We start from the raw sequence: 24,765 nt of genomic DNA, 5'->3' as shown, positions 1-24,765 counted from the left end.
TCTTGCAGGTACCAACGTTGGTTTCACAGTCACTACATTCCTGGCATTTAACTTACTACTTTGCACAGGATTTTTGTGGTGCTCCATTCTAGAAATGCTGTTTTCCTGTATTCTTTTTGTGTAGTACCAGCAGCACGGGTGGCCATGTCTTCTGCTTCAAAGATTCATCTAACACAGTTGCTCTGGAGTTGCATTCCGTCTTGCATCTGATTTTGACCTAAGTTTGTGTATTTCCTCATTTGGGGGTGGAATAGACATGAACTTAAATAGAAATTTTGATTTAAATTCATCAAATTTGACATTTATCTTTTTACTTACTGTTTTTCTGGGTCTGAACTTAATAATCTCTTGGGGGTGGAATTGAATAAAAAAAATGTTGACATGTTCATAGTATCCATTATGTGAGTGTTGTAATTGTATGTGGTCTTTTAACCTTTTATTTATACAAGAATATGTGTATAGTTTGATTTGTATTGGATACTTTTTCTGCATTGTTGTTTTGGTTTGTGTTTTTTTTTTTTTTTTAATTTATTGGACATCTTCATTTGGTTTAATTTTTTATTTTCCTGAGCACCAGTGTTCAGTGAGCAGGTGATTTTACTAAAATGCTATGTAAGTAAGTGTGTTGGACCCTTCTGTATTTCTTCTTCCAAGGTGCATTAAAATGTATTTTATCTATGCAGAATTTAAAAAGAAACCAACAACAGTGCTTGTGTTGCTTTATTACATCCTCTCTAATCATGACAATCTAAAAAAAAAATCACGTAGTTAAGGTCATGCTCTTTTCATTCTTGCTTTTCACTTTTCCGTTGAATTTGTTAGTGAATGTATTTAAAAACTTGACCTAATATGTATCCTGGGTCACCTACCATTAATTTTTCTTTCCAACAAAAATATTTATTCCAACTCTTTGTTTTCTTTCTTTAATCAATTCCTAATTCATGACAAAAACAAACTCCTTAGTTTACTTAACAACATCTAGCAAGGTATTTTATCAATGCTCCAAATGATTACTGTATTTCCTATTTCTTCCATTTTCTGGGAGACTAATAAATTGTGGGAGGCAGCATTTTCCTCTGCAGTGATAGTGTGTATTTATCCTAACAGACTGTTTCAAACACTGAAAAACTACCTACGTTTATGAATATTATCCTAAATGTACTATATATTGGATTATGGTTCAGTGACCTGCAATGCCTAATACTACTACATCTGCTAAAAAAGTTAAAGGCATATGTGTGTGGCTGTGGACACTAGTGTGTGCACACATACATACACGTGTCCCCCTCCCCACCCTGACTGGCATTCTGGAGGTGGAGCTCTGTGTTATTAATAGCATGCATTACATCAGGAGGATTACAATGCGGTTGGGGGGGGTGGGGTTTGTTTTGCTTTGGGTTTTTTTTTTTTTTTGCATATGTGTGTAGGTTTTTTTGGTTTGGTTTGGTTTGGTTTTCCCTGCAGTCCAGCAGAACCTGTGGATGGCTTCCATCTTGTCTTGGTGATTTGTTTCTGTTTAGCAGCTTATTGCAGCACTGCAGATTTGCCAGTGTCTCATTTTTATTTTGTTTTGTGCTGGGTCATGCTCCCTATTGTTCTTGGAGAATAAGACTGAGGCAAAATTGAAATCTGGGATGGGCTTTCCTATTCCTTAATTGCTTTTTATGTTTCCTGGTGTTCTTCCTTACCTGCTGATTGTTTCATGGTTTCAAATAAATTTAAACCCCTTTTTATTCCTTACTTGGCTTTTTATTCCGTATCTGACTTCTGACTCTTACGATTCCACATTTGCCATCTTCAGCTCTGCTCCTATACTCCCTTTTAGGATTTATCTGTTCTTTTTTATTATCCAGGTGAAATTCTCAGTGAAAATAATCTCTCTGGTGACAGTTATTTCAGCTACCAGAGTGGGCAATATCCCAGTTTGGGGGAGGACTTTCCTATGTTATAATACAGTTATCCCAAGAGTTCCACACCCAGTTCTCTGTTCACAGATTCTCACTTCCATCAATCAGTCTGTCTCTTGGTGCCTCCAGGATTGGTGCAGGACTTTGTTACTTAGATGCAAAAGACTTTGTGTTGTTACTTAGAATAAAAACCTTCTAAGGGTCTCCTAAACTCTTGGTAGCATATGTAAAGTATATCCGACTACCTTTGTTGGTCTGGAAGTTATTTAGATGCTTTGAGTCAGTATTAAAATTTGCCATTAGGAAGAGCTTGTTATATTGGAGTTTAGGGAGAAGTTGCAACCTGGGATAATATATCTGCACCTGAAGTAAATATTTTAGGAATTGGTATGACTCCTGTTGATACACTTAACACCTGTTTTTTCTTGGTACAAGTTTTAACATAAGATGCTAGATTTTCAAGATTGAAGTTGAGGATGTTTTCTCTTCCTGTAGTGAGATGTATGGCATTTCCTTATTATTTACCACCATCAGGATTCATCTCTTCCAGCTTCTACTGCATGCAGTTTGGTACCTTGTCTAAATTATATCTCTAGACTCTACCAAGTATCAATGGAACTAAGTAAGGATCTTCAAAGAGCAATTTTAACCCACTTACGAGATCATAAGTATTTATTCTAAACACCTGTTGACTGCACTTAACTAATTTATACAAAGCAGCTAACCTTGGGGTGGCTAAAAACATGGCTGTATGTGCAGCACATAAAGAACTTGAATTTAGCTATGTATTCTTGGAGCTTGGCTGTCCACCTGTCAACTCCTCTGCATTACTGTTGCTCATGTGATGTTATCACTGTTGAACAGGATGGTGGCTGGGTGTCTTACCCTTTTTATACAACAGTTCGATGCTGTGAAAGGCAAGTGTGTGTGCAAGGATCTTGTGTGGTTCCAGTGAACAATATTATTCAGCCAAAGGGAGCCTTGCCTGCATAGCACACAAGTAAACCTAGCCGAACTTCTGTAGGACGATGCAATTTGAGGCATCAAAGTTAACATAACTGCAGCTTCAGAGAAATAGTGTTGGTGACCAGTTACCTGTGCTGAGATTGTGCTACATTGCTGAAGAAGATCAAACAATACCTGTGGTTCTTTGAAATAATATACTGGGAATTCCACCACTTTTCCATTCTTGCCTAGGCTTGGAAATGCGAGGAGCTGAAAGAGGATTGTTTCCATATGAGGGCAGGGGGGAGTACAGTGCATCCGCTGCCTTAGGAAACATGGCTTACAATTCCAAATTTGCACAAATAAAAAGGATTTTTACCTACCCTGGGATCCACATTGAGAATTTTTTTTTTTTTTTTTTTTTTTGTTCTGGAATTACTAACGAATTCTTTCTCATCTCACTTTAGACAAAAATCATTCTCTAAGATACCTTACCTAAGGGGTTTTTGATGTATAGATTTCTGGTTTGACTGTGGGGAAGGTGAGGTAGGTTTCGGTTTAGTGAGATTCTTTTTCCCTACACCTCTTAGATCTCTCCCCCTCCCTGAAAGAAAAAATATCTAGAAGTGGAATTATTTCAGTATTACGGTCTGATTTTTTTAATTAAATAGCTTCTTTTTAATCTCTGTTTCCCAAACATGATCAATGCTTTTATCATCGTATCATTTCAGGTGTACATCAAAGTTATAGACACAAATAATCACAGGCCTCAGTTTTCCTCTTCAAAATATGAAGTTGTTATACCTGAAGACACCATACCAGAGACAGAAATTCTGCAAGTCAGTGCCACAGACAGAGATGAGAAGAATAAACTCATTTATACTATGCAGGGCAGCACCGATCCCATCAGTCTTAAAAAATTTCGTCTGGACCCTGGAACTGGCTCTCTTTATACTTCAGAAAAACTGGATCATGAGACCATGAGCCAGCATATTCTCACAGTAATGGTAAATAAACACTAAATTTCTTCTGTAGACAATAACAAACAAATTTTTTTAAGTGTCTCTTTAATTTTTCCCCTCAATTCAAACATATATTTGTATGTTTAATTTATATGCAGTCTTTGTCCTGTGATTGCTACAGATTGTACCTTGAATTATTACTAATATTTGATGAACTACTGAAATAACGGTGCTAATTACCAGTAATATCCTGACTGTTTCAGGTTCGAGATCAAGATGTTCCTGTAAAGCGCAACTATGCTAGAATCATCATTAATGTTAGTGACACAAATGATCATGCTCCATGGTTCACCAGCTCTTCCTATGAAGGACGGGTGTATGAGTCAGCAGCTGTTGGATCAGCAGTGCTCCAGGTTACAGCATTAGATAAGGACAAAGGAAAAAATGCAGAAATTGTGTACTCTATTGAATCAGGTATATTGACTTCTTTACATCTTCAGTTTATTTTGAAACCATGCTTGCTGATACTTTGTTTCAGCTGTAGACATATGAAAAAAAAATGGCTATAAAAAAGGACAGGAGTACAGGTGTATGTGTTATATTCCATGAGATGTATTTAAGATACAGCCTTGGAGCTTTTAAAATAAAACTGCAATGGCAAATATTTATCTCTTTCCCTTAGCTATTAGCTATGTATTATTCTTTAGATATATTTGGAACATAGTAGTAATAGAAGAAAAAACTACCTCTAAACGCTTAAGAGGAGTATATTCTTTAGAAAATACAGCAGCATAAAATTCAGATCTAAAAAGAGCATTCTTTTTTGATAATGTGATATTCTGTGGCATAGGCAAAGCAAGGATTTGATGAAAAGAGTAAGAGCCTGAATCAAGTGCTGTTGTGTTTGGCACAATGTGAAAGGAGCTGAAAAATAATTTGCAAATATCCATATGCTTAACCAATAAGTAGTCCCAGTTTTTAAGTTATACTTTCTGATACATGTAGCAAGGAAGAGGTTGCTTTGCAACTCTTTCACTCTGGCTGATTTTAGATAGTGGGACTGCTATTCTAACTCAATAAAATATGTAAGAAATTCTTCAGTAGCTGGTCAATTTGGCATTAAGCATCCTTTCAGACTGCAGGCCAGAAAAGGGCATCAGGTGTTGCTGCTTATTTTTAACATCACAAATATCTTTCTGAACTTGCCTATAGCAATTCAATTCAAATGATGACAATTTTGAATAATATGAGAACAGGATGACGTTGACTAAGTTCACTTACCAGACAAAAGTGAGTTTTGGTTCAGACCATCAAATCTAGATACAAGCCTGCTATTACCAAGGTCCTGAACTATTTAGGCACTATGACTGGAAAAAAAAGTTACTTAAATCTCATTACATGTGTGCAGTACTACTTTCAAGGTAGAAGGTAATTTAAAATGAAAATTCCAGTAACAGGCATAAGAAACTGTATATTAAAGAGAAGAGTTGGTGAAAAGTTACTCAGTTACTGTTGCATACAAGGTGATATGTGCACGTGCTTTTTTTATTTGACATAAGTTGCTTTGTAAAGCATGGGAATTGTTTACTGTAAATATTTTCCTGTTCTTCCCCCAAAGTGTTGTTTCGATATGAAAATATATTTTAACACTATTAAAACAAAGCTGTGATTATGATACTCTGAAGAGGAAAAATGTATTTAAGTGTCTCATAAGTTGCTTAAAATATATGTTTGGGTTTTGTTATTGGTAGAAATAATGACCTTTTTGCTAAGCAGGACACTAAAGACCATGAAACTTTCCTCTTGCCTTTCCCATTTCAGTAGTGCTTGTTTTACAAATGTCAAAGCATGGCAAGAAAAAAAAAATGTGTGTGCATGCTGTCTAGAATTAAGTTACGCCCTGCTCTCTTCCTTTCCTCTAGCTTTTTGTATTACAGGACTGTGATCAACTGGGAGGTTAAAGCATTGTAACTGATGTTCTAAGCATATGGAAGGAACATTCCTTAAATGTTTGCAATGGCTGCTTAGATTTTTAATGGGATATTCTAAGAATGCCACTGTGTTTAGAGCCTCCACACACACACAAAAAAAAAAAAAAAAACAAAACAAAAAAAAAAAAAAAACCAACCCTCTTGCCTACTTGTGTGCATAACTCAGAAGTTCTTAATGAATTTTTTCCATGCTGAGAACATGGCTTTAGTAATGTAATTTTTTAAGGAAGTAAGATGTTAAATCTTACTATATTTAGTATCTGAGCTGAATATCGTATGCAGTACAGTTCAGCTATATATTTGAAAATATAAAGAAAACGTGTTTATCAAATGGCAGCTGGTAATCCTCATCAAGTAGGGAGGGGTTTTTTTCTAATACACTCACAGGGAATCACTTGCCTTTGTATTAATAGGAAGTTAGGAGAGAGAAAACTGTTGGTCCCATTCAGAGAGATTAATTTTGAAGCAGTGATTTAAACAATACTTGCATAAGCAATTAAGATAACACAGGTGTGAATTTATTAAAACATTTCTTTTTTTCAAAGCAGTCTAGTTATTTTAGATCATAAAATGTAACTTGTATTCCTCTAATGTTAACTTCTGAATATAATTCTCTTTCAGCTTCAGTAAATATTTAAGTTGGCTGCTTAAACATGATCTCAATGACAAAGATAATTTAAAGAAAATACTTAATTTATAATGTTGAAACTTGCAAAATACTTGTTATCTTTCTAAGGTTTTTTTAAATGGAAAATTAAACAAATTTTTTGCATTTATATTCAAGGCCGGGGTAGCTTTGCTAACGATGTTTTATGCAATGTTTCCACAAGTAAACGTAGAAATACTGCTGACTATCGATTACAGAAAACTGTCCAGAGAGGCTAACAAATATTTGTTACACAAAATTCAGAAACTTTAGTATTTTCTGTGTTCTTGTTACTTGATCTCTTTTAGTATATAGCTAAATAAACAACCATCCTTTAAATTCTGCATGCCTCTTTCGTAATTACCTTTCTTTTTCTTCACAGGGAATATTGGAAACTCCTTCTTTATAGATCCCATTTTGGGAATGATTAAAATTGCAAAGGAGTTAGATTGTAGTAACCAGGAAGAATACAACCTGATGGTAAAAGCTACAGACAAAGGAGATCCTCCAATGAGTGAAGTGACCTCTGTGCATATATTTGTTACGGTTTCTGATAATGCCTCACCAAAATTCACAGCCAAAGAATATTCAACAGAAATCAGTGAAAGTGCTAGCATTGGCAGTTTTGTTGGAATGGTTACAGCATACAGCCAGTCTTCTGTAGTTTATGAAATAAAAGATGGTAACATAGGTGATGCCTTTGCTATCAACCCGAACTTAGGTGTCATTGTTTCTCAGAAGATACTTGATTTTGAAACTTTGCCTATTTACACTCTAACCGTGCAAGGAACAAACATGGCTGGCTTGTCCACTAATGCAACAGTTCTGGTACATCTTAGGGATGAGAATGACAATGCACCAATTTTTATGCAGGCTGAATATACAGGACTCATCAGTGAATCAGCTTCAATTAACAGTGTAGTTCTGACTGACAAGAATATCCCATTAGTAATTCGAGCTACAGATGCTGATAAAGAATCTAATGCTTTGCTTGTTTATCAAATTGTTGAACCATCTGTCCGCAAGTATTTTGCCATTGATTCTAGCACTGGTGCCATTCGAACAGTAATGAGTCTGGACTATGAGGAGACAAATATTTTCCACTTTTCTGTGCAAGTACATGATATGGGGATACCACGTTTATATGCAGAATATGCAGCTAATGTTACTCTTTATGTAATTGACATCAATGATTGCCCTCCTGTGTTTTCAAGAGAGTTGTACGAGACATCCATTTTGGTTCCAACCTATAAAGGCGTTAAAGTCATCAGCGTAAATGCCACTGATGCTGATTCAGGCATTTTTTCACAATTAATTTATTCCATTATTGAAGGCAACATCGGAGAAAAATTTTCAATAAACCCTAAGACTGGAGATATAACAGTACAAAATACAACTCAGTTAAGAAGCAGATATGAATTAACAGTGAGAGCATCTGATGGCAGATTTGCAAGCACTGCATCTGTAAAAATTAATGTGAAAGAAAGCAAAGCAAGCCAGCTGAAGTTCACACAGAGTTCTTACTCTGCAACAGTGCAGGAGAATTCCACAGAGGCAAAAACAATAGCTGTTGTTACTGCTATAGGGAACCAAATAAATGAGCCTTTGTTTTACCATATTCTAAATCCAGACAGCAGATTTAAAGTAAGCCCAACTTCAGGAGTCCTTTCAACAACAGGAATACCATTTGATCGTGAACAGCAAGAATCTTTTGATGTGGTCATAGAAGTGACAGAGGAATATAAACCATCAGTCATTGCACACATTGTAGTTAAAGTCACAGTGGAAGATATAAATGATAATGCTCCATTTTTTGTCAATCTTCCATATTATGCTGTTGTCAAAGTAGACTCTGAAGTAGGCCATGTTATTCGACGTGTCACTGCAGTAGATAAAGACACAGGTAGAAATGGAGAGGTGCATTACTATCTCAAAGAACATCATGAACATTTCCAAATTGATCCCGCTGGTGAAATCTCACTGAAGAAGAAGTTTGAACCGGACACACTAAATAAAGAGTATCTGGTCACAGTAGTGGCAAAAGATGGAGGAGACCCTGCTTTTTCTGCTGAAGTGATAGTCCCAATTACAGTTATGAGTAAAGCTATGCCAGTTTTTGAAAAGCCTTTCTACAGTGCAGAGATACCAGAAAACATTCAGCTCCACAGTCCTGTGGTGCACGTACAAGCAAACAGCCCAGAAGGACTTAAGGTGTTTTACAGCATCACAGATGGAGATCCTTTCAATCAGTTCACTATCAACTTCAACACTGGAGTTATAAATGTTGTTGCCCCTCTTGACTTTGAGTCTCATCCAGCCTACAAACTGAGTATTCGAGCAACAGACTCCCTAACTGGGGCACATGCTGATGTGTTTGTAGACATAATAGTGGAAGACATCAATGACAATCCTCCTGTGTTTACAGAGGAGTCTTACACTGCAACCCTTTCTGAGGCATCTGTCGTTGGCACATCTGTTGTACAAGTGAGCGCTACAGATGCTGATTCTGGAACAAACAGGGGGATTTCCTATCACTTGGTTGAGGATAATAGTGAAAGTCATGACTACTTCCACATAGATAGCAGCACTGGACTCATTCTTACAGCAAGAACGTTGGACTATGAACAAATTAAGCAACACAAATTACTAATAAGGGCCATAGATGGTGGCATGCTGCCCTTGAGCAGTGATACTGTTGTAACTGTTGATGTAACTGATCTCAATGATAACCCCCCTCTTTTTAACCAATTGCTTTATGAAGCTAAAATTAGTGAACTAGCTCCCCGAGGGCATTTTGTGACGTGTGTGCAAGCCTCGGATGCAGACAGTTCAGATGTTGACAAGCTAGAGTACTCCATTCTGACAGGCAATGACCAAAAGAATTTTGTAATTAATAGTAAAACTGGCATTATCACCATCTCAAACCTACGCAGACAGACACTGAAGTCACATTATAATCTTAATGTGTCTGTTTCTGATGGGGTCTTCAGAAGCTCAGCCCAAGTCCATATAATGGTAACCAGTGCCAATATGCACAGTCCTGTTTTCAGCCAGAATGAATATGAGGTTGAACTAGCTGAAAATGCTCCATTGCATACCTTGGTGACCGAGGTTAAAGCAACAGATGAAGATTCTGGTACATATGGCCACATCACTTACCACATTGTGAATGACTTTGCCAAAGACAGATTTTATACAAATGAGAGAGGGCAGATATTTACCTCTGAAAAGCTTGACCGTGAAACACAAGCAGAAAAAGTAATTGCCATTAGTTTAATGGCCAAAGATTCAGGAGGAAAAGTTGCTTTCTGTACTGTTAATGTAATACTTACAGATGACAATGATAACATTCCTCAATTCCGAGCAACAGAGTATGAAGTAAATATTGGATCTGATGTTCCACGGGGCACTTCTGTCATTAAAGTCTGGGCATCTGATGCTGATGAAGGTACAAATGCAGACATCACATACGCTATTGAAGCAGAGTCTGAAAATGTTAAAGAGAATCTAGAAATTGATTCATTGTCTGGTATAATTACTACAAAAGAAAGTTTAATTGGTTTAGAAAATGAGTTTCTGACATTCTTTGTTAGAGCAGTCGATGGTGGATCCCCCCAAAAAGAGTCAGTTGTTCCTGTCTATGCTAGAATACTCCCACCAGAAGTGCCTCTTCCAAAATTTTCAGAGCCATTTTATTCTTATACGGTTTCTGAGGACATTCCAATTGGAACTGAGATAGATGTTATCAAAGCAGAGCATAATCAGACTTTAGTATACAGTCTGATTAAAGGGAACACTACTGAAAGCAATAGAGATGATTTTTTTGTGATTGACCGACAGACTGGAGTGTTGAAACTTGAGAAGAATCTTGATCATGAAACAACTAAATGGTACCAGTTCTCAGTTCAAGCGCAGTATGCAAATGAAGATTATAATGTTGTTTCTTCAGTAGAGGTAAGCATTCAGGTAAAAGATGCAAATGATAACAAACCAGTTCTGGAGTCCAATCCATATGAAGCATTCATCGTAGAAAACATGCCAGCTGGAACAAGAGTCATCAAGGTTAAAGGAACTGACTTAGATTCAGGACTCAATGGGCAGGTTACTTACAGCTTGGATCCTTCTCAAGAACTGGACATTATAGAGTCTTTTGCCATAAACATGGAAACTGGCTGGATTACCACTCTCAAAGAACTCGACCATGAGAAACGAGACAAATACAAAATCACAGTGGTTGCATCTGATCGGGGTGAAAAAATTCAATTGTCTTCTATGGCTGTGGTTGAAGTTACTGTTACAGATGTGAATGACAATCCTCCACGCTTTACTGCAGAGATATATAAAGGAACAGTCAGTGAGGATGACCCTCCTGGTGGGGTAATTGCCATCTTGAGTACAACTGATGCTGATACAGAAGAAGCCAATAGACAAGTCTTTTATTACATTACAGGTAAATCTTTTTGAATAATTTCAGAATAATAAATTGAGTGGTCCTGGAATGATGTGAGATGTAACTTAATCTTTCAAAGTATTGAAAAGTATTGGAAACTATAGAGCTGCAAAGAAAGAATGTGTGTCTTGATATGAATACTAAAAACTTCAGGGGGAAAAAAAATGAATTTTAGAAAGCAGGTTTTTGGCTTTCATTTCATGTGTGCCTTGCTTAAAATGCTTTCCTACATTTGTTGTTTACTTATATATCAAATTTTATTTTAAAAATACACTTACACTTAAATTAGTGATGAAGTTAAAGAATGAACGAAAGAAATTTCACAAAATAATAGACTATTAATTTCCAATGGAGTATCTTATTGTTGTTTAGCACATGTCTTGATATTACTTTAGCTATAACTTTACATTAATTTCTACACAGATGTTTATAGATTCTGTTGGCTGCAATTAAACTTGTTGTATGAGCATCTACTGACTATTTCTACCTGGTAAAATAAGCTATTTCCCTATAAAGCCACAAAGAGTGCTTCCTTATTTGCATTTATATTTTTTTTCTGTTTAGCTATAACTTAACATTGATAGAGCAACAGTAGCAATCTCTCTTCTGTCTTTAATTAAATAATTATTTTAATTTTTCAGGAGGTGATCCCTTGGGACAGTTTGCTATTGAAAATATACAGAATGAATGGAAGGTCTATGTCAAAAAGCCTCTGGATAGGGAAGAAAAGGATAATTACCTTCTAAATATTACAGCTACTGATGGGACCTTTGCAACTAAAGCTGTGGTGGAGGTTAAAGTCCTTGATGCTAATGATAATAGCCCTGTTTGTGAAAAGGTAGGCATAATCTTGTATCTTCCATGTCCAGCTGCTTCCATACATAAAACCTAAATTTTCTCTGAAATTGCTTCTCAGGAGACTGACAAATAAGTATTCCTGTTATGTAGGTAACAGAAATTTGGACTACTAAGATAGAATCCTGTCAAAGAAAAGTTATTTCATGGACTGGTTTCTTAAAAATCCCAAGGCAATTCATTGATGAAATTTTAACACTTGATATGGGTATTTGAAAGAATGTAATGAGAACTGTAGTACATTTCTCCTGTGTTAATGCACGCTTTTCCAAAAGGAATTTTTTTGATCTGCAACCATGATCGTTTATATGCTCTATTTTCTGAAAGAAGCAAAGTCTCAAAGAAGGCTGTATACCCTCACTTAGTTGATGTACTTGTTCGTTTTCTGGGATAGAAGACTTGAAAAGACTGGAGTATTATCCTGCAGTTGCATTCAACAGCACCAAGAATCTGTAATTCATAAATGTTTTCTTGTTACAAAGGTATCTACCTTACCAGATTTGATTGTCTGCAAAAATGGGCATAAAAAATAAAGAATGAAAACCAAACAAACAAACAAACAAAAAAAAAAAAAAAAAAAAAAAAAAAAAGACACATAATTGCCTTACAAAAAAGCCCTGACTTTTCATAGTCAGCTTTTTTTTGTTTTGACTTTAGCACATTTGGACTTCTCATAGCCATCTCGTTGAATATAGATTTGATGTTACCAGGTAGAAATCTTTTCTTGTTCCGGGAAGGGTCAAGTATACAGTGAGCATTTGATTATTTTTCTTAGTCGCTGTTTACATTGGTTACTTCTATATAAATGATTGCAGTTGTATACAGACTGGTAGGTCAGTGGGTTTAGCTTTTTCCTTTGTTAATGGTGTTATAAGTTTCAGACCTTCTAAATTAATGCACTTCCCTGTTGCGGATGAGCTGTAAGAGTACTTAGTGCCTTTAAATTCTGGGTGGGGTTTTTTGTTTGTTTTTATTTAAACTGAAAGCTTTTATTTTATGCCCTTGCAAAAAAAGGCAGGTATCAATTTCTTCTAGATTGAGTCAAACCTAGAAAAGATGATTTACCAAAATAGGAAAAAAATAAATTACCAAAAAAATTAATAACTCCTATTTTGCAAATGCGTTTAACTATCAGTTAATCAGTTACAAGTGTTTGAAGTTCTTAGCTATGCAGTGATACACAACAGTCCTTATGGTTACAGTATTAATTACATCTTTGAATAATCTAATAAATGTGAGATATTAATTAGAAAATTATGAGTTATTTTCATTTATTTCATCCTCTGGTTCACTTCGTATGTTACCAACAGCATATTATCTATCATTCCTTCTTCCACTCCCCTTTCCAAGCTCTACTTACTTCATATTTTTCAATGTAACTTTAAAATCTTGCAGGATTTATACATTGATTCTGTTCCTGAGGATGCCCTTCCTGGCAAACTGATAATGCAGGTATCTGCTACGGATGCAGATATTCGTTCCAATGCAGAAATTACTTATACACTCCATGGCACAGGAGCAGAAAAATTCAGACTCACTCCAGACACAGGTAATAATACTTTATACACTATACAAAATTCCAGTCGTCACCTCATTTTATAAAATATTTTACTGTTACACTGACATACATAAATGTTAGTATTTTAAGCTTTCCATTAAGGGTTAGTTTATTATATAACTGTTTCAAATGTGACTTTCTACCACACAAATACTAATATATTGAATAGAAGTCAGGGAAAAGGCAAATATTTTAATATATGAGGAAGTAAAGAGTAAGTAGGGTAATTGCCCTGAAGCCAGAAACTTCTATGCTGAAGTGACTGGAGTAAAAGTATGCTATAATTTTTATACTTATTATATTCATTGTAGTAATAGCAATAATAGTTTACAGCTGAAAATATCTTCATACAGATTCTCTTTGCCATCATTTGGTTTGGCATATTAAATGGGATGAGGTTAGATGGAGCATCAAATTTCCTTTCCATAGTAAACATCAAAAGTGCCTCCAGTTTTATTGGAAGCATTAGATAAATGAGATTAACTTTTAACTGGCCTGACTTCGGTTTTCATGGCATTTGTGTCTTCTTTTTGTCATTTTTTTAATGACAAAAACCTGTGTGCTCTGCAGGCTGCAGCAGACAAGCAGTAGGAAGGGAGTAGTAAACAATATAGGAAAATTTAAATAAAATAAATACAAAGATATAGTGGAAATGTGGAGAAGAAGATTTAGAATACTTCAGTGGCAAAATAAGTAAGAAAGATCTTAATGAGTTTGGGTTTTTTATTTATTACTTTGAATGTCAGCTGTGTGCTGTGCTAGCATGTTGTTACATAAATTCAGAATTTGTGGGGCTAGAATATTAATAAACAGTATTTCAGAATAACTTTTTCAATTGGTTAAAAGGAGACAATGGCTACACATTCTGCCTGTCATGTTTTCTGTAACGTTGAAAAGAAAGTATGTGTTAGAGTTCTGGAGATCTGTCTGTAGCAGCAAGTCATATTTGATAGTGTGAATAGCTCTGCTTATTCATTGAATGTTAGAGGAGTCAGCTCAATAGCTGTGGAAGGAACACAACTAAATAGCCCAGGAAACCCAATATGTGGATTTTACCTTGCATTTTGTTAAAGCCAGAATTCTAATACTTTAATTTTCTTTACACAATACCACATAGATTTGTGCATGTATGCACATTCTCTCTCTGCACTGTCAGGTAGTTTTACTTTAGCTAATTTCTGTTTCAGAGGCATTTGAAAAAAAGGCAGAGGATTTTAGTATTTAATCTTTTAAAGCTGAAAAGGCAGGCCACTGACACGCTTTGCACAAAGTAGAGCACATTAGTGCAGTACAGCTGATGACTTAGCTACTGATGAAATTACTGTCAAAAAGAAAACTGTTTTTAGTTTTTCTGAGTACAGAGATTTTAGATGAAAGCATGTTAGGGATACTTAAGTCTTGTAACTTGCAGCAACTTATGTATGTTATTCTGTTTATAGGTGAATTGAAAACATTAATGCCACTTGATCGTGAGCAGCAAGCAGTTTATTATCTTCTAGTGAAAGCCACAGATGGAGGAGGAAGATTCTGCCAAGCTAATATTATTCTGACTCTGGAAGATGTGAATGATAATGCCCCAGAGTTTACAGCTGATCCTTACTCCATTACGGTATTTGAAAACACAGAGCCTAAAACCCTTTTGACAAGAGTGCAGGCAACAGATGCAGATGCAGGTATGCATTCTTTGACCAATATTTTTGTCACGGTCTCAGAGTTACAGTAAATGTTTATTTAGTCTTATCCTGAGAGGTGTTAAGTCTTTCAGTAGAACTGACATATGTTCAATACCACTCAGGATCAGACTCCCAAAAGGTATATTTAGGTCTACTATATTGTGTAGCACCTGACTTCCATGTGTGAGTGTCTTGGAAGACATCCCTTTTGTGTGTCTGTGAAAAAGAAGAGGTGGGAAAGAGACAAAATGTGGGATATTTTTAGTGTGATAAGCTATTAATGTTATGACAAATTAGGTCCATCCTTTTATTCCTGGTGTAAGTAAAAGGAATATCAAGCCATATCTGTTAATGTAAATGTGCATTCATAGATTTTTGCTTCTCAGGCTAGCCATCGGTGATTGTACCGTAAAGAGAACCCTGGTTGATTGTAGCTTTCTGTGTAGGTACCCTGTTAAGATTTTTGATGTCTCTCTGTCTTCTCTGTTTAGTTAAAAGCATTTAAGTGAACGTGGACTGAAAATGACATTAGAGTTTGTTCTTAGTCTTTGTTGCAAAGAATACAGCAGCATAAGGTCTTTTTAAAGATGAATGATTTCTGTATATCATCAATTTATTAATTAAATAGTATTAATTTAATACTTACCTCAGCCTTATGAAACAACCAACCTGCTTTGTGCTATGATAAAGCGAGGTTGATGAATCAGAAGGTAACAGACAGATATTTTGACACTTCGCTAGACTTTGAGGCTCAAGAAGAGCAAAATACTTGGCCCAAAAACCTATGGGTTTTTTATTTGTTTGATTTATATAGAAAGGTTGCCAGAAATTATGTTCCTGTTAATTTTGGGACATGGTTCTTAAATAAACTTACTGGTATCTAGTCTAGTTATTTGATGCAGCCTAACTCTCCCATACCCTCCTGTGTTATTTATAAGCCTGCTGAGCAGATGCTGTTGTACTAATGTTATAATTAGATTTATATTACTAATCGTTTCGTATTAGCTAGTACTGTGACTGAAGCAGAACCATGCTTCATGCTTTTTTGTGTGGCAGAAAATCAGCGCAATGAAGTGCTAGCTTAATTTTGTTTACATCTTTTTGGAAATCATCCTGCCCTTCAAAGCAGCCTTTAACTCTTGCTGAAATTTACTTTAAGATGAATGATGATATTTAACATGCACGTTTTATTTCTGTAGCTATCAGATCTGTTATTATGTTGGTGTATTTTAATGGCTGCTTTATACTCTGCAATTGTTTTTGAAATGCAGGGACAAACCGTAAAATCCATTATTCACTGGTGAACTCTGCAGAGGGCCAGTTCTCTATTGATGAATTCTCTGGAATCATTCGTTTGGAGAAGCCTTTGGATCGGGAATTACAAGCTGTGTATACTCTAACTTTGAAGGCTACAGATGAAGGTTTACCTAGAAGACTGTCTTCAATGAGTAGCCTTATAGTTTCTGTGTTGGATATAAATGATAATCCACCTGTATTTGAGCATAGGGAGTACAGTGCAAGTGTATCAGAGGACACTTTGGTTGGAACTGAAGTTCTCCAGATCTATGCTGCAAGCAGGGACATTGAAGCCAATGCTGAAATCACATACTCAATAGTCAGTGGGAATGAACATGGAAAATTCAGCATTGATTCAACAACAGGTAACAGACTACAACTATGAATATACTTCAGGCTAACCAAGCACAGTGCCGTACTGTGTTCTACAGTAATTTAACCAAATAGGTTATGTATAATCTGTGTGCATCATCCTGGCTATAAAGCCAGTGCAACTGTCTGTTCACCCATTTGGCCAGCATGCCTACTAGAGGAGTGCAGTAAAATGTAGAACAAGAACTTCGTTGCTGCTATTGTTATTTGGGTTAGACTCATTTAGCTGACAAGAGCAAGGGTTTCCTTGGTGGAATATTCCCCACCCTGGGGACAGAGGGGGTGGAAAGACATAGATCTGTAATGATATTAGCATAATACTCTTTTCACAAAAACTACATAATCAGAATGAGTGGCCAGACTTACTAAAAGAATGATCAGAAATTAAATTGATTGGGAAAAGTAGTCATTGGTCCAAAGAGACAATAATCCAGTGACAAATCAAGCCCTGAAGAAGCTAGTATTTGTCAGACCAAAATGAAAAATTGCAGTATATAGTGCTACAATAATAGCAGAGTGTGCATGAGTTGGGTTTGTTTTTTTTTTTTTTATCTTCCCTAGGAGCCATTTTTATCATTGAGAGCCTGGATTATGAAAGTTCTCATGAATACTACTTGACGGTGGAAGCCACAGATGGAGGCACACCTTCATTAAGTGATGTTGTAACTGTGAATATTAATGTAACAGATATCAATGACAATACTCCAGTGTTTAGCCAAGACACTTACACTGCAGTAATCAGTGAAGATGCTATGCTTGAACAATCAGTCATTACAGTATGTATTGTTGTTTTATCTTTAAAATACCCTGCCATGACAGTCATGCTTTCAGTCTTGAAGGAATAAATATTGATTTGAAGATGGACATAAATTAATAGATAAGTTTGCCACTGAGTGAATTGAAAATTTATTTTGAAAAAGTTTCAGAACCAGGGACTTGAGGTGCTATGGGAAAGTAGATGATGTTTTGTAATATATTCGTGTTCTCCTCATGAGAACATGACTTAATTTTCAGAAGAAATATAGAAAATTAAGTGATGTTGGTATGTTCTATTTGGATGACATTTCTCCTGAGGACGATGAAACGTGTTAGACCAAAACAGCTGTGCACATCTTCAGGATGAATATATCTCAAAGGTGTTAATCTATTTCAACCTGTTTTAAATGAGACTGTAATGCCCCTTAGGTTATGGCAGATGATGCTGATGGACCTTCAAACAACCGCATTCACTACGCAATTATAGATGGCAATCAGGGAAATCCTTTTACAATTGACCCTACCAGGGGTGAAGTAAAAGTGACTAAACTTCTAGACAGAGAAAGGGTAAGTTTTTGACACTTATTGAGAAGTTGAGATTAATTTAGCTATACATAATTGATGTCCACCAATTTTTAAATTATATTTGTAAATTACCATTTCATATTCCACAATTGATATAGCCAGAATAAAGTGAAAGCATGTATTTATGTCGGTGCTTTTTTGAGGCGGGAAGGAAGAGAAAGGATTAAATATATGAAGGCAAGCTTCACTGGGCGTTTGCTATAGAATATTTCTTCCTTAAAAGAAAAGCTGAGTTAGTTCCTTTTTGCTCCTTAGTGAATGTTTGAAATTTCTTTTTTTACTGTTTCTTAGATTTCAGGATATACCTTGACAGTTCAAGCTTCAGATAATGGAAACCCACCTAGACTTAACACAACCACAGTTAATATTGATGTTTCTGATGTAAATGACAACCCTCCAGTATTCTCAAAAGGAAACTATAGTGTTATCATCCAGGTAAATATGGATAGTGAAGTAGTCAAATCAGTAATATTATTGAAGTGTTAATTTATGCCTTGAAAATTTCTGCAATATATGGTAAACCTAATGCTTCAATTTTATTTTTATGTATTTTTAATTAGTTTAGTTGTCAGTGAGACTGCTTACCTGAATAAGTGTTCAGGGTTACAAAATTCGTATTGTGCAGTCTATTTAGAAACTTATATTGCAAGTTGAGTGTGTTCTTTTTTCATGTACTTTGTTTATGTGCATGTGTATATATATTATACATTGCATTTATGTTTATAACATTCTTAACTTCATATATGTAGGTTAAAATACATAATAATTTTGCTGCTTCTTTTTAATCTTAGAGTTACTGCTTAGAAAAAGATACTTAGGTACCTATTGCTGTGAAGGAAGTGTTATGTACTGTGGCACATAGGCCAAGACTTAATTCCTGTTGGCCACCTCTGGGATCAGAAGCAGTTAAAACAGAAGTAGTATTTCATATTGCTACATAACAATCCTTTGACTAATTTTGAACGTTAAGATGGTAGTAGGGGGCCAGATTCTCAAATGGCTGGCATGTACCTGCCTGATTCAAAAACTTCTCTGCTAAAGCGAAGATAGCAGAAGCAGCATCTGTACTTCTTGTCTTTCTGAATCCAATAGAGAATAAATGGAAGGGAACAAAGGAATTGCATTAGGACCTTTATACTAGTAATGTAAGCGAGCTCAATCCCTTGGGTCCTTTTGCTGTTGCTGGTGCCTGGCCTTATACAATAGATAAGTGAGGATCAGGCAATGTTATCTGGTGCACTGTGCCATCCTAACATACCACTTCTGTTTGAGACCAAGTACGTGATTTGTAAAGGTAGCTTTCTGAAAGAGGACAAAATGATTCATCTCTACCCAACTTATACAGAGTATGCAAGTAAGAAGTCCTGGATCTTATTTTTTTTTTAATTAAAAAAAAAAAAAAAAAAAAAAAAAAAAGGTTTGTGTACTGTCAAAGGTATTTTGCTTTCCTCAGTAACAATCTTTCTTGAAGTAAATGTTAATTAATGTATCCCTTTAAATCATTGACTATATAACCAATATCTGTAATGTTTCCCTTACTCAATTAAAAAGGAAGACCTCATGTTTTTTTGTAGTGGAGAAAAAGCTGGAGGAGTCATCCAAGAATGCTGCTGTGCATTTCCTGATATATTGGGGATGGACATATTTGGACACAGTTGGAAATGTGCTTAGCTAGTCTGAAAATTAAATTACTTTAGATGTCCAAATGTAAATATTTATATTTTAAAATTATGGTCCTTGTTTGTTTCGCTGAAGGGGAAGAAAAAGCTTCAGCTGCAATATCTGATAATTAACATGACTTACTCTTAAGAAGTATGCCTGTTATTAGGAGTTTTTGTAACTGTGAGAGGGTAGTATTTTGTTATCGCTGTACTTAATAATAATGCTTCTACTTTTTTTTTTTTATTTAAAATACGTATATAAATATACATATAAAATCTGGTCAATTCAGTATGGCATGAATATTCTGGGGAAGGCTTACACGTGTTAGATAAGGTTGTGTGTGTGTGTATCGGATACATGATAGACCGAAGTGTGTGAAGTGTCTCTGAAACCTCACACATCCACATGATGCAAACTTTAAGGGATTTTATGATGCAAATTTTAAAACCTGGATTTCATATTTTAACTGGAGTGTGGCTGTAGCAGCCACAACTGTAGTCAGGACACTAATTAGGGACACATGGTGTCAGATGGAGGAGTGTGTTTTTCTAGTCTCCCCAACAAAGGCATTGGATTATTCTTAACAGGTGTTTTAGCTAAATTTGAAATCTTTTATGACTTGGTAATTAATATTAATTCAGACCAAAAGTGGAAATTTAAAGTTTCAAGACTAAGCTACTTTTAAAAATATAAGACAAAGTTGAAAAATATACTGCCTTTCTCCTTTTACTGTCTTCAGCATTATGCTCAGAGGGTAGTATTTTTCTTTAAACAATATTGTCATTCTGATTTTTCTTATACAGATTAACTGGTTTGACAGTAATTTGATAATTTTTTTTTCTGTTGTAAAAAAGAAATCAACATCAGGCTATATCATCAATTATAACAAAACCAATATAATTGCATTATTCATTTATAGGAAAATAAGCCTGTTGGATTTAATGTGCTACAGCTAGTGGTGACGGACAAGGATTCTTCTCACAATGGCCCTCCTTTTCTCTTCACCATCCTGAGTGGAAATGAAGAGAACACTTTTCAGATTAACCAGCAGGGAGTACTGACAACAACTGCTGCACTGAATCGCAAAGTGAGGGATCACTATTTACTTCATGTTAAGGTAGGATGCGCTACCTCTAGCTGTTTTGCATCATAAGTATTTACTTAACTTTTCTCACCCATGCCCAGTCCACCACTTTTTCCTGCCCATCCCTTGTCTTTCTGTTACAAGATCCTGTCATGCCGGGTTGTCATTCGAGGCATGTCCCTTGAGGTAACATCTTCAAAGACAAAGTCTGTTGGTTTAAGTGGAATTAAACTCACAGTAAGGGTAAGGTGTAAGTGAAATCTTAACTGGCTGAGTGGTCTTAATAAGCCTTTTGCCTTTCATGTGGGATGCTGGAAAAGCCAGCAGGGGACAGGTCTGTTGAGCCACCAACTATTGGCTATAGACTCCGTTTGCCACTATTGCTTTGACCCTTGAAGCTGTGAGCTGGGCTGGACTGACACGATGGAAATGGGGGTACTGAAAGTTGCACATCATGGTAGTACTGAAAAATGTTTCTATAGTTACACATTCTTTTTCCAATAGCAATTGAAAACATCTTTTTTTAAGTTTGGAAAACCAGGTCAGTGGACCTTTGTCATAGCATTGAAACTTGAAGCTCAGTACTTGGGACTTCTCAGAATCTTGCAGTGGAAAATGCAGCATGAAACTCAAAAATGACCCTGGAATGCTCTACTATATGCCTGCCTTTGCCACTGTGTGCAAAAAGACCAGACCATGTCCAAAAATCCAGGTTACATTAACATAGCGAAGTTCTCTAAAATACTTTTTTGTAATATAATATAAGAAAAGTTCAAACCAATTTTTTTAATCTTATCCAGTCCTTTTTAATTCAATTATAAATTAAGCAGCTGTGAACAGGGGACTTAAAATGGCCTTGATTCTTAAACTTCATTTACAGATTTGTGTTTTAAGAAAAATTCTTACCTTTATTTTCACAAGAGGAATTTCTTTCCATCTCCAAATTATTATCATATATAATACTGCAAACAATTGCTGAGTTTGTACTACACTTGCAGTTTTAGAGCAGTACTGTCTGCATCAGTGTATACTGAATTCTGTCCACATTGAGATAGTAATTGTGATGTATTTACACAAAGTATATCTCTTTTCTTTAGGGAAGGAAAAAAAATCACACAGGTACTATTGCTTGCTGGTTGAGTCTCTAAAACATGTTGTCAGGAGCCATCAGCATAAGCACCAGCATAAATAAAAGTTCCATTTCAATGTAGTTTAGTTCAGGGTGCATGGAGGTGTATTATTCCTCTGTTAGCCATTTTTTTCTCAACAGTGATCTGCTAATTGGTGGTGGGACAGATTAGCCTTCAAGGTACCTAAGTGATGGCTCTGTTGGCCTTCCTAGACTGCATGAGTCCGAAACAACAGAAGAGGTGGGCTTTGCCACGCTTCCCTAGTAGGCTTTCCAAGTTCTGTATGGATTCCCAAAGTCACCTTTTTGTTTAGGGAAGCAAAACCAACAATGTTTTTCCTGTATGTGCAATCAGTGTAATACAAGATTCATATGTTTTATTTTATATTTTCTCTAAGCAGTAACTAATTTCTGTTTATTTTGCTTCTAAAACCTATTCATGTGAATGCACGCACAGGCAATTATGTCTGTTCTATGTAGACTGTTACACTGTCTTTGTCACACTTCATGATTTAGCTACACCTTTGGCCCTTCCTAGTGTGCCTGCCTCTTCTTCAGTATGAGGCACCTATCTAACACCTTCCTCTGGGTGGAATCACGCAATTCTTTCATTTCCAAGCCACTTCCTAGGCTGTGGGCTGCTTGTAAACAGCCCGTCAGTACTTCAGCAATCTTGTCTTTAGCACAGCACTCGAAAAGTGCCTTTTTTCTAGGGAATGAATAAGGACTATTTAATGGCATCCAGTAGCTAAACAAGTGTCTTAAAATAAATGTACTCATTTAGAACAAAGGCTTCTCGGAGATTGTAAATCATTAAAACAGACTATACTAATGTGCATTTTTTTTGTGTGTGCTCAAAATCTCAGTATTTTGGACTTGTCTAATCCCTTGATTTACAAGTTCGCTGCCTGGATTCTGAAAATATGTCACTGTCCTTTAATTGTCATTTGTCATCTTATAGTATGAGATCTTTTTTTAAATAGACATGGCGCTATAATTTGCTATTCTTCTAAGTGAGTCACTATACATGAGTATGAAGGCATTTAAGACTAAGACTAGCTTTTCCGTATCACAAGACTTCAGTTCCAGTGATGCACACAAAAATAGATACGTGACTTTTGTGGAAAAATATTCTTCCTCTGTTCATTTAAAAAAAAGATTTTTTCAAAGTCTGTAGGCAGGCATCTTCTCAAGTTTACACTATTTAATTTCTCTACTTTCATCTTGCAGCTCACAAGTTAATGGCTGTGTGTGATCTCTTGATACTCATTTTTGTTTTTTAACTGATCTTCACCGGTGTGCTTTTCAGTATTGACAGCTTTCACCTTAGCTGCTTTCTGAATGGATTGCTGAGGCAGAGGTGGTCTTATATTACAGGCATACTTTAATTGGAAAAAAAAAAAGACAACAAAAAACCCCCACCAAAAACCCACAAAGAACCCCTCCCCTCCCATACACACTTCACACAACCACTACCACCAAAAATCTTTACTTAACGTGAGCCTTTATTTTAGTTTACTTTTGTGATTTTAATAGAAATAAGGATGTTTTTCCCAACAGCCACCTACATGTGCATGCCACTCAGATTTGCTTTCCCTCTCTCCAAAGGAAATAGATTATCCATTAACAAATGTCTCACAGCATCAGCGTGTGAAATCTTCAGCTATGAGTCATACAGTCCTTTGTGCCACACTCTGAAGTCTTTGGTTTAAAACCACAGCAGATTTTTAAATATCTACACTATTGAAAAGTCATTTCTCCTGGGGATCTTCTTTCCTACTTGCTGTCCATTTTTTGTAATTTTGCTTGCCTGTTTGTTTTAAGCCCTTTTCTTGTTTCCTTTGGGCATTTCTCCTGTAGCTAAACTGCCTGCCTTGTCTTGTTTCCAGGCAGAAATCTAGGCAAAACAAAACTTTGCCAACTTGAGCGCTCCAGCTCTTGCTCACTCTGTCTAGTTATTTATGTTTGGGTAACTAGAGGGCAAGTTTCTAGCCATGCCTGTCTTTTGGAGTTAATGGATGAAGACATGTAGTTCTGTGAGACATGTATGACCTTTCAAAAATGCTACAATTACATACACATCCACAGATAATCTGTGCCTGGAGTTCTTCCTCTTTTGCTTAAATTTATGTGAAAAATCAAAAGCAACTTCTCTGCATAGATCTTCAAAGTGTATCAACTACCTGTAGTCATTGTAAAATTACTGTAAAGTCTTTTGAACAATGAAGGTTGTCTTCTACCTTCTGAGACCTGTGTACCCCCTTTGTTTCCTTCACATCTCTCCAATTCTTCTTTGCCCATTTCTTTAATCTTACTTTCAGTAACTGGGAAAGAGCTCTGGGGAAAAGGTAGATGGGAAATGAGAACTGAGAAGTAGAAGGAATGAAAGTGAACCCAAGGGAATGCTCTTTTCTCTCTTCTCTTTTTTTTGTCCCCTCTTCATACTACAGTGGCATATTCTTTTGTCAAAATAGGGTGGAGGACAGGGACATGATGTTTAAGAAGGCATTAAAATTGAATTAGGCTGATTTTGTTAAGGATAATTGCTTTAATTGTCTGAAGTAAATAGCGCTACAGGTGTGGGTTTTTTTCCTCTTCATGATCACAAATCATGAAAGACAACCTAATTAATTGTAACTTCCTATATATATTGTTTTTCTTTTGAAATACTGTTTGGCATACTGCATTTAGATTGTCTTTAAGTCTACCTCCTAATAACTGGTGAAGCATGCTGTAAATTTCTAGTGCATGACTCATTTCAAGTGTGCAATGTGTTTCCATACTTGAAATAAAAAAGCTTCAAGCACCATCTGCTGTCTCAAATCAGCTACTGTGCATTTCCTCTGTATTTGCTAGAAGTGTTAGTAGCCTCTTGACATTTCCATGTATTAAGA

The 24,765-nt window shown here is 35.9% G+C and overlaps 1 protein-coding gene across 7 annotated transcripts in view; it reads left to right on the top strand.

The window, feature by feature from the left end:
• The window catches only part of FAT1 (FAT atypical cadherin 1), a 113,064-nt gene that overhangs the window by 75,265 nt on the left and 13,034 nt on the right, over positions 1–24,765 (top strand). For all 7 annotated transcript variants that reach the window (XR_006167002.1, XM_042807722.1, XM_042807721.1 and 4 more), the window contains 11 exons: positions 3,584–3,859; positions 4,078–4,288; positions 6,834–10,901; positions 11,543–11,739; positions 13,152–13,305; positions 14,754–14,987; positions 16,259–16,648; positions 17,217–17,431; positions 17,841–17,978; positions 18,288–18,431; positions 20,578–20,775. Coding sequence is in view for 6 of the 7 variants with exons in the window: in XM_042807722.1 (XP_042663656.1) it covers positions 3,584–3,859; positions 4,078–4,288; positions 6,834–10,901; positions 11,543–11,739; positions 13,152–13,305; positions 14,754–14,987; positions 16,259–16,648; positions 17,217–17,431; positions 17,841–17,978; positions 18,288–18,431; positions 20,578–20,775 (6,225 nt within the window). In the remaining variant the exon portion in view is untranslated. The remainder of the gene's footprint in view (positions 1–3,583; positions 3,860–4,077; positions 4,289–6,833; positions 10,902–11,542; positions 11,740–13,151; positions 13,306–14,753; positions 14,988–16,258; positions 16,649–17,216; positions 17,432–17,840; positions 17,979–18,287; positions 18,432–20,577; positions 20,776–24,765) is intronic.

The sequence above is a fragment of the Tyto alba genome, unplaced genomic scaffold, assembly GCF_018691265.1.
Source record: "Tyto alba isolate M040663 unplaced genomic scaffold, T.alba_DEE_v4.0 Super-Scaffold_6, whole genome shotgun sequence".
Lineage (NCBI taxonomy): Eukaryota > Metazoa > Chordata > Aves > Strigiformes > Tytonidae > Tyto > Tyto alba.
This window is presented reverse-complemented; position numbering and strand designations above follow the sequence as displayed.